Source organism: Octopus bimaculoides, chromosome 24 (genome assembly GCF_001194135.2).
Source record: "Octopus bimaculoides isolate UCB-OBI-ISO-001 chromosome 24, ASM119413v2, whole genome shotgun sequence".
Classification (NCBI taxonomy): domain Eukaryota; kingdom Metazoa; phylum Mollusca; class Cephalopoda; order Octopoda; family Octopodidae; genus Octopus; species Octopus bimaculoides.
The window spans coordinates 25,570,528-25,580,892 of NC_069004.1; the positions used below are offsets into that span (position 1 = coordinate 25,570,528).

Sequence of the window (10,365 nt, forward strand, 5' to 3'; positions counted from 1 at the left end):
TTTATTAGTTTCATCAGAATTTAGTAATAAAATAGAAAAACTTAATTAAGCAATTATAATTACAATAATCAATTGCCAAACATAAATAATAATAAAAAAAAAGAATCAAGTTATTGATTTTGCACACAATTACATCGTTCGCTGTTAAAAAACATATATACGTTTCTGTGTGTGTGTGTGTGTGTGTGTGTGAGAGAGAGAGAGAGAGAGAGAGAGAGAGAGAGTGAAAGGGGGAGGAAGAGAGAGTATGTATGTATTAACGGCTGTGTTTACATTAACAAAAAATAAACAAAAATACAAAGTACAAGAGGTCCATTTGTTTGGGGTACGAAATATTTAGCCAATTCTTCCCGGAGAACCCGTGTTACCTATTAATTACCAAAGCACTTTTAGAGCAAATTTAGTTCGATTTTCTTAAATTAAGTGCGATAAAACGATAAATAATACTGTTATATCATTCATTTGCTTGTTTTTCTCCTTTTCCTTTCCGGTTGCTGGGTTATTTCCCTTTTTTGCTTCTTTTGACAAGAGTTAATTAACGATGAATTTTATGCGTAAGACAGAGGTCTTCAAACTGTGGTCCGCGGACCACAGGGGGTCCGCAAGGACAAGACAGGGGATCCGTAGACAACAAATACTTTTTATGGGCAATTTGATTTTATATATGTTTTTTAATCGAAATCTTTTAATTGACAATATACCTTATTTGTTAAATACTGCTAAATAAATAAATGTAAAAATATGTTATTTTAAGCAAATATTTATGTATAAATTTCATAAGCGTTTATAAGGGGGTCCCTAAGGTAAAGCCTGAAATATAAAGGGGACCGCAAGTCAAAAAGTTTGAAAACCCCTGGCGTAAGACATAAATTAAAATTTAAATGAAGTATTGTACATTGAAAGCAGGCAATGTGGAGCGTGTGCGTGCGTGTGTGTGTGTGTGTGTTCGTGAGAGTGTATGTGTGTGCGCGTGTGGTTGTGTATGTACGTGCGTGTGTGTGTGCGTGTGTGTGTGAATATGTGTGTGAACGTGTGTGCATGTGCATGTGTGTGTATGTTTGTATGCATGTGTATGTGTTATTTCTTTATTGCCCACAAGGGGCCAAACATAGAGGGGACAAACAAGGACAGACAAACGGGTTAAGTCGATTATATCGACCCCAGTGCGTAACTGGTATTTATATAATCGACTCCGAAAGGATGAAAGGCAAAGTCGACCTCGGCGGAATTTGAACTCAGAAAGTAGCAACGGACAAAATGTTGCTAAGTATTTCGCCCGGCGTGCTAACGTTTCTGCCAGCTCTCCGCCTTGTGTATGCATGTGTATATGTGTGTGTGCATGCGTGTGTATGTGTGCATACGTGTGTGTATGTGTGTATGTGCGTGTGTGTGTGTCTGTGTTTTGAGGAGTTCTTGTGCTGAAGGTCTCTATCAATTCTGTCTACGTTTTGTTTGTTTGAAGCAGATCAAAAAAAGTTGTAGTATCTGGTTAAAGGAATCGCATATCTCTACTCCTTGTTTTTTTCTATCATTTCAATGCGTCTCAAATACTAAGTTTAGGCAAGGCTGGAGCATTTATTTGTGTGTTCAATGTTTACTTTCTTTCATTTCGTCTTTACTTTTTCTATCGTCTCTGTATATATCTAAAAGAGAATATATTTTTTCGATTTTTATAACTTGTTTCCGTCATTGGACTGCGACCGTGCAAGGATACTACTCCGTCGAGCAAAACGAACACAGTATTTGCGTTCCACTCTTTTTTTTTTTTTTTTTTTTTTTTTTTTTTTTTTCGTTTTCTTTTTCCTTAATTCTGATACTTATTATATCAATTTCATTTATTGGACCGCTGGTTTACAGGAGCCTAAACAAACCAACACCGGTTCTCAAGCGTGGTAGTGAGGTGATAACAAGGAAAGAAGACAAACGCAGATAGACACACATAAAGACAGATCTAAAATATCATGTGTGTGTGTGTGTGTGTGTGTGCATATAATTTGTGTATATACAAAAAGAGGTGAACTGATACAGAAATATATATGCATACTTATACGTTTACTTATATAATATACATGCATGTATATATATGTATGTATATACACATATATGCATACACACATATATATACACATATATATATATACATACATATGTATATACATACATACGTATATATATATATATATATATATATATATATATATATATATATATATATATATATATATATATATATATATATATATATATATATACACGTACACATGGATGCATGGCTGTGCATATATGTATGTATTGTATGTATGAGCGTAGTATAATTCGCGTGAGTGCGTTTGTGCTAAATACCATTCTTTTTTCTTGTTTGTCTGTTATTGGTTTTGCTGTTTTTGTTTTTGTTTTTGTTGTTTTGTTTTTTTAGTTCATACCAAAGGTTTCTTCTTTTACGGAGAAAATTATTGTTGTAGTTTGTAGATGATTATGAAAATGATTATGATAATGTTGATTAGAAGAAAGAGAGAACGTTGGATTAGGAATAGAAGAAGCTTGTTATAGGTTTGATTAAGGTTCTTTGTTGCTACTATTCCTTAAAGTCTGGCATTTTCATACTGAGGATTAGTAGCTCCCCATGAATCTCTTTGTGAATCATCTAGAAGCGGGGCATAAGCTATTTCATTGTTTTGTGACAATTGATTCTGTGTTTCTTCAGGTGATCCTTCGTCTGCCTGTTGTTCAGCATCGTCCTGACCATGTTGATTGCCATCGTTGTCAGCAACAACCCACGTCATTTCTTCCTCGTTGGGTTTTTCTCCAAATTTATTTGCAGAATTGGAATGATCATCGTCGTCGTCGCCGCCGCCATTGTTAATATGTTCGACGTATGAAAGACCATCCGTCTGGTTATTATCTTCACCATCGTTGTCATCTTGCAACAGATTGTTGTCATCAGCAAAACTGACGTTACTTTTCTTGCCTAAATCAGCAAATGTCATGGTTACTGGAGCTTCTGAAGATAGTTGAGACGCCACCTCTGTGTAATCATTGATTCCATCCACATCTTCCGGAAAGCTGCTTGGAGTAGGAATACTTTCCAATTGGTCATTTACAACGGTATCAATTGGAGGTTTATCATCTGTAACTGAATCTCCAACTGCATTGCCGTGAATTGATGGGCCAAAAGTAGTATACAAGTTTTCATTTTCTGTCTTTTCAATAAAGTTGCTTGTATCAGGAGGCGGCACACTGTCATAGTCTTCTTTTGGCAGCTGGCCGCTCTCTAGTGCATCTGATAAATTTGCGGCGTTGTTATCAACGCCGTTCATCTTGGAAGAAGTCTTCGAAATACTGTCATACTCTGCTTTGGCAAACGGCTTTGTGTTCGCTGAGTTCGCCTCACTGTAACTTTCATCCTCTTTTCGTTTTCGCCACCAACAATAACCCAAAAGTATCACTGCTATCAAAATTATTATAATGAGCAGTAACACTCCGACAGCACCGAAAAACTCGCCAGTTGTGTAGGCTTCCTGAAAAATATAGGAAAAAAAAACAAGATAAATAATTAGCAGCGGAGCAGCAGCGGAGCAGCAGCAACAGCAGCAGTATAGTGGTGAAGATAGAAGGAGTAGTAGTAGTAGTAGTAGTAGTAGTAGTAGTAGTAGTAGTAGTAGTAGTAGTAGTAGTAATCGTCGTCGTCGTCGTCGTCGTCGTCGTCGTCGTCGTCGTCGTAGTAGTAGTAGTAGTAGTAGTAGTAGTAGTAGTAGTAGTAGTAGTAGTAGAGATTTGCGTATTCTTATGTGACTGTACTGCATATTGCATACACACATGTATATGTATGTATGTATGGATCATCGAGGTAAAAGTCGTGTGAGTCGTTTTAGACCTCCGATCATTTGCTGGCATAGCTTCTTAGTGGACCTATTGAACATATATAACAAACTACGACAAAATAAGTTACCAAAATACGATTATGAAACAAAGGATAGCATGCAGCATGCTAGGTAACGGTGATACATAAGAGTACACTTATATCAAGCAATATGTTCCGTTTCGTGTGCGACGTGTGGATTATGGGTTAGTCGCGTTTTGTGATATTTTCTATTTTCTTTCTTCACTTCTACTTTCACTTTCAAATGTTGTGCTCAATGAATGATTTGTGCAACATAAAACTTAGCTGCATACACACACATATATATGTGTGTGTGTATGTATGTGTATGTATATATACACCCTCTCACAACTAAGTGATATGTTGTACACATCATATAATATATACATGTTGCAAATTTGAAGCTGCTGTGATATATATTATTAAAGCTTTTCGGTGCAATTTTTAAACAAAAAGATCTTAAATTGACACGTAGGATTAGATATAGAGAAAGTGAGTGACGGAGAGAGACCAATATACATCGGTTAGACAGATATACAGACGGCCGGACAGACAGACAAACAGTTAGATAGATAGATAGATAGATAGACAGATAGGTAGACAGATAGATAGATAGACAGATAGATAGACAGATAGATAGATAAATAGATAGATAGATAGATAGATAGATAGATAGATAGATAGATAGATAGATAGACAGGCAGGCAGACAGACAGAGAATGAGACAAGTTAAACAATAGATGTGTGTGGTACGTGAGGACGTTAAAGACATGCATTTTCCTACATTTATGATGGTGGTCCACTGACGATTGTAACCGCACTTGAGAAATAGTCAGTGGATTTAGTCGGTGAAATTCTGCCATATACATACATATATATATATATATATATATATAGTGTTTTGTGCATCGTGCTCGTTTCGTCATTGTTCTGTTTTACTCTCTACCAGTGCTAATAGTTGGTGAACTTCAGTGAACTTTGGAAGAATTTTGGTGAAGTTTAAGGCGGTGAAAATATATTTGAAAAGAATCATACTCGTTTCATTTCGTCATTTTGCTTCGGTGGTCTCACACGGGTTCACGTAGTTTCATTTTCAGCCTCGCAATAAATAGCAGAATTATTTTTTTTTTTTTGTTATGCGTAGTGGTTTCTTTAAGAATTTGCAGATACATTAGCAGAATTTTTGAAATGATATTATACAATTACAAGCAAAATAGTGTGGCTGTGTGTATATATATATATATATATATATATATATATGTATATGTATATATATATTTATATTGCATGGATGCTTCAGACTACCCCTGAAGGATTGAGGCAAGCCTATCATTTACCTATATATATATATATATATATATATATATAACTTGTATATAATATATAATGTATTATAATATATACTAGATATATGCGTGGATACATACATATATGCACACACATACATATATGTATATATATATATATGCATATATGCATATATATGCATATATGTATATATATATATATGCATAATATTAACGGCTTCATTCTCGTTTCTCGTTGGGTTTTTTTTTTTACTGGAGTGATTTTTGTTGGGTAGATTTTTTCATCCTTCCGTATTTCATTGTTCCTCTTCTCTGAATTAATATGTACAGATATAGGATCAAAAGGGCATGGAATGTCATCAAAGGTATCATATATGATCGGCAGATTCATAGGCCGTAATAATAGTAATAATTACAACCACCTGAAATATTCCATAGATTAATTGTCAGCTTGATTACTAAAGTTTTGTTGCAGACAGGATCAATAAGTTACTCGAAAGCTGATAGAATCGCTAGCACATTGGACAACGTGCTTGGTGTCATTTCTACCGTCTTTACGCCCTGAGTTGAAATTCTGCTGAGGTCGACTTTGTCTTTCATCCTTTCGGAGTCGATGAAGTACGTAACGTTTGAGTACTGGAGTCGATGTAATCGACTAGCCCTCTCCCCTAAAATTCCAGGTCTTGAGACTATTGAAGAAGGCTTTATAAAACAGGAGAAGATACATGGGATGGAGGGTCGCTGAAGAGGTCATAGGATGTGTGAGGACAGATTACAGACAAATAATACTAGAATGAGAATAATTATAAATCGGAAATGAAGACTAAGTACATAGTATGGGTGGCTAAGTGGCAAAAATATGACCATCTCCAAATATAACATCATCATGGCTATTATTATTATTATTATTATTATTATTATTATTTTTATTATTATTATTATTAGGGAGGTGAGCTGGCAGAATCGTTAGCACGTCAGGCAAAACGCTTAGCAACATTTCGTCCGTCCTTACGTTTTTGAGTTCAAATTCCGCCGAGGTCGACTGCTTAATTATCCTTTCGGGGTCGATGAAATAGGTACCTGTTGAACACTGGGGTCGATGTAATCGACTTAGTCACTCCCCACAAATCTCATAGTAAAAAGGATTATTATTATTATTAATATCTGGCTAGATTTAGCGGCATCCCTTTGTAAAAAGGATCATTATGAGTATTGCTACATCTTGATGTCCACGAGCAACCATCTTTACTACCCGTTACTCCGGGCATCCAAAGTAATGTTTTCATATTTTGAAACAAGGCCAACAACTTTAAGAGAAGGGGCAGGGAATTCGATTACATCGGACCCTTGTCCTTGACTGGGCCTTTATTTTATTGGCCCTGAAATATGAATGGTAATGTCGATTTTGGCGGAATTTGAACTCAGAACGTAAAGAGTTGGAAGAAAAGCCACTAATCAGTTTTGCCAGATTCGTTAACGATTCCACTCGCTCGCCGCCTTCCTGAAATCACTAATAATAATGTGCCATTGAAGTCTTATGATCGATTTAATCGACTAACATCCCACAACAACTGTCTGGCGTGGTATTTTTTTTTTTTAAGATAGTGTTATTATCAAAATCTGGTTAATCTCAGAATCTGTAGATGAGTGGATAAGCTATCGTATGCACTGATTTTCTTTTTTTTTTTTTTTTTTTTTTTTTTTTAAGTTCCGAGTTCAAATTCTGTTGTGGTTTTACTTTACTTTCAATCTTTCCGATGCCAGTAAAACAGAAGTGGTGGGAGTAAATATTTGATAAATCACGTTTAACCGACTCTACAGTCAAGAAATATAACGCTGCCTTTAGTACAAACTGCATTAATTTTATAAACGTATGACATTTTTGTATAGTGATCTGTTGATTCTTTTGCCTCCCAACCTAATAATTCTTTTCTGAAAATTCAATAGAAAGTCAAAAATTTTAGGGGAAAGGTAAGTTGATTACATCGACCAAAGTACTTGACTGGTAATTTATTTTATTGGCTCCGAAAGGATGAAAGGTAAAGTCGACCTCGGTGGAATTTGAACTCAAAAGGTAAAGACAGAGAAAATACGCTCCTAATCTTGTCCAGCGCATTAAGGATTCTGGTCGCTCTTCGCCTTCTTCATGATGGTTTCAAATTTTGGCACAGAGCCAACAATTTCAGAGGAGGATGAAGTTGATTACATTGATTACATTGCTCAACTGGTACGTATTTTATCGACCTTGAAAGGATGAAAGGGAAAGTCGACCTCGGCAACAAAATACCTATTTCGTTATTGCCCACAAGGGGCTAAACATAGAGGGAACAAACAAGAACAGACGAACGGATTAAGTCGATTACATCGACCCCAGTGCGTAACTGGTACTTAATTTATCGACCCCGAAAGGATGAAAGGCAAAGTCGACCTCGGCGGAATTTGAACTCAGAACGTAACGGCAGACGAAATACCGCTAAGCATTTCGCCCGGCGTACTAACGCTTCTGCCAGCTCATCACCTTATAATGCTTTCTGATAACACATTTTACTATTGTATGAAACTTTGATGCCAGCAGATGAGGAAGATTCGAGATTCACAAATTCCGCTGATTCTTCTTCTCCATATGAGAGGGCAATGGCAAGCTTGTTTTAACGCCGGATATGAGAAAGCAGCAGGAGTGACCAAACTGTCCATGCACAACTATCAGCCAAGCGCAACAGGAATATCCAGTCTTTCCGTACGAGATAAATATATAACTATGATCTGTTAATGATTTCGATTACTCTGACAGACTACAAGACAGGCATGGCTGTGTGATGAAGAAGTTCGCTTCGAAACTACTTGGTTCTAAGTTCAATCTTAGAGTGCAGTACCTTGTGTATATGTCATCTACCATAGTTCCAAGTCGAGCAAAGTCGTGAGATCGAAATTCAGTGGAAGGAAACCATGTGGATTCCTGCTGGAGAGAACGTCTGATTCATCGCCCAGTTTAACACCATCTTCTGATCCATAGATGGGACATCTTCTGATCCATAGATGGGACATCTTCTAATCCATAGCAGGGACATCTATGGAGTTGACTGTGTAGCAAACGCTTGGGCCAAATTGCCACTCTGAGTATAATTTTCTCTCTGTTCCTTTACTCAATAATAGAAGCCTTGTGAAAGGTTATGTATTTTATCTGTCCTCTGATTAATTCCTTTCAAATAAATCGTTAGTGTGGGTTTAAATCAATTGATGGTAATCGATGAAATTCATTGCATCTTAATATTGTTGTTGTCATTGTTGCTTAGCCCCAGTCAACTATGATCGAACAAACTATTGATCAAAAGTGTTCCAGCCACGACTATCAGCATAGAAGGAAAGTGTTAACCCCTTTTATTCTACGGTTCAATAAAGTATCGCGCAGTTCGATAAATGATCAGTTCTCACTCCAAATTTCCGTTAAAATAAAAGTAAAACACTTCTTACATTTTATTGAAATATCGCTCAAGTTGAAATATGTCCGACTTGCTTCGTTCATAACAAACGTTCAGTATACACTGCTGACCTTTAGACTAACGTTCTTCTTTGCTGTCTTCTCGTCCCCTTGTATGTCATTGGTAGAATCTGACTGACGATTCTGCACATAGCTGTCTGGGAAGCTTCTTACAACTGCATCCGTTTGCTGAACCTGGTAACTATAGTTCAAGTCGTTTAGAACTGGCAGGAACGTGAATGGCATATGCCCCACATTCACATAGTAAGAGGTAGATTTAGGGCGTGAATCTTCATTTAAACGACTAGAAAGGAGAAAATTATCGTCAATGCTGGTATGCTGTTCTTCATGGTGTTGTTGGTAATATTGCTGCTGCTGCTGCTGCAGCTTATGATGCTGATGAGGGAGGAAATTATGTTGTAGACGCAGCTGCTTCTGATGTTGGTTGTAGCTGTGATGGTGATGACGGTGATTATGAGGTCTGTGGTGTCTATTATGATCATGTTGATGATAGCAGCGATGAGGAACCTCGTTACTTCTATCACCTTGTAACTTATCATCACCACTGTCACCACCATTGCCACCATCACCATCATCATCATCATCATTATCATCACCTCCAACACTACAATTCTCATGATCATCATCATCTTTTTCATAAATTGCATCGTCTTCGTCTGATCGGTAGAATGATGAGGTCCCTTGAATAAATAAATTATTGATCTCCTGTTTTTCATGAGATTCATCGAGAAACAAAGGTGCACAAACTGATTCACTCGAAGAAAATGTCAACGAGTCGTTATCGTCAGCAAATATAGAATCGAGGAGGTTCAAAGAGTCGTTCGTTTCACAATCAGTATTGACTGAACGAGGAAGTGTCGAAGAGTTCTCCATGGTGAATTCTTCTGAGATACATCGATTCGTATTAGTGTCGTGATTAAAAGAACTGCAATCTTCATACTTCAACAGTTCCACCGAACTCTCAAGAAAGGGTTTCCTTTTACAGGAACCCTCGACTATTTCCTTCGTATCGTTGAGTATTGAAACTGTTCCCTCTCCATCTTCGTTTACTGTATGCTTTCTGGAGCTAACTTTTAATGGCTGTTTCGATATGTGCATCTTTTCCATGCTATTTGTTTCTGATAAATGTATTTCGCTTTGGGAAAGTTCGCCTTGATCTTCAGGACGAGACAAACTTGTTTGAGGTACTTGTTCTTTTCGACGATGGTCCGAAGATATCAGTCCATGTGGCCCATCACTTCCACCTGGCTCTCTTTCAAGCTGATGTCTTTGTAATTTTTTATGATTCCGACATTGTATCGTGCTCTCCGCACAAAGAATTTTCTGCGGAGCTGCTGATGTTCTTGCTTTTGCTGTTGCTGACTCTGTTGCTATTGTTATTAATGTCACTGTTGTTGTTGCTGCCATTGCCGCTGTCGTAACTGCCGGTGGTGGGGACGTGGGTATAGATGATAATACAGTTAATGCTGGAGATGATATCGAAGATATTGGGAGCAACGGTGCTTGTGATAACACACACACTGGTAGCAGCAGAAGCTGTGGTGGTGACAAGGCTGGTGAAAGTGTTGATGGTAGTGGCGGCGGCGACGGTAGTGGTGGTGGTGGTGGCGGTGGTGGTGGTGGCGGTTGTGGTCGTAGCCGTTCACTCTTTGCCGGTGCCGTTGGTGTTACTGATAATT

At 37.4% G+C, this 10,365-nt stretch overlaps 1 protein-coding gene across 12 annotated transcripts in view; it reads right to left on the reverse strand.

Annotated features, from left to right (window-relative positions):
* Positions 1–161: 161 nt before the first annotated feature.
* The window catches only part of LOC106871506 (uncharacterized), an 84,238-nt gene continuing 74,034 nt past the window's right edge, over positions 162–10,365 (reverse strand). For all 12 annotated transcript variants that reach the window (XM_052976388.1, XM_014918005.2, XM_014918001.2 and 9 more), the window contains one exon: positions 162–3,518. In XM_052976388.1, the coding sequence (XP_052832348.1) occupies positions 2,583–3,518 (936 nt within the window). In that variant the 3' untranslated portion in view covers positions 162–2,582. The remainder of the gene's footprint in view (positions 3,519–10,365) is intronic.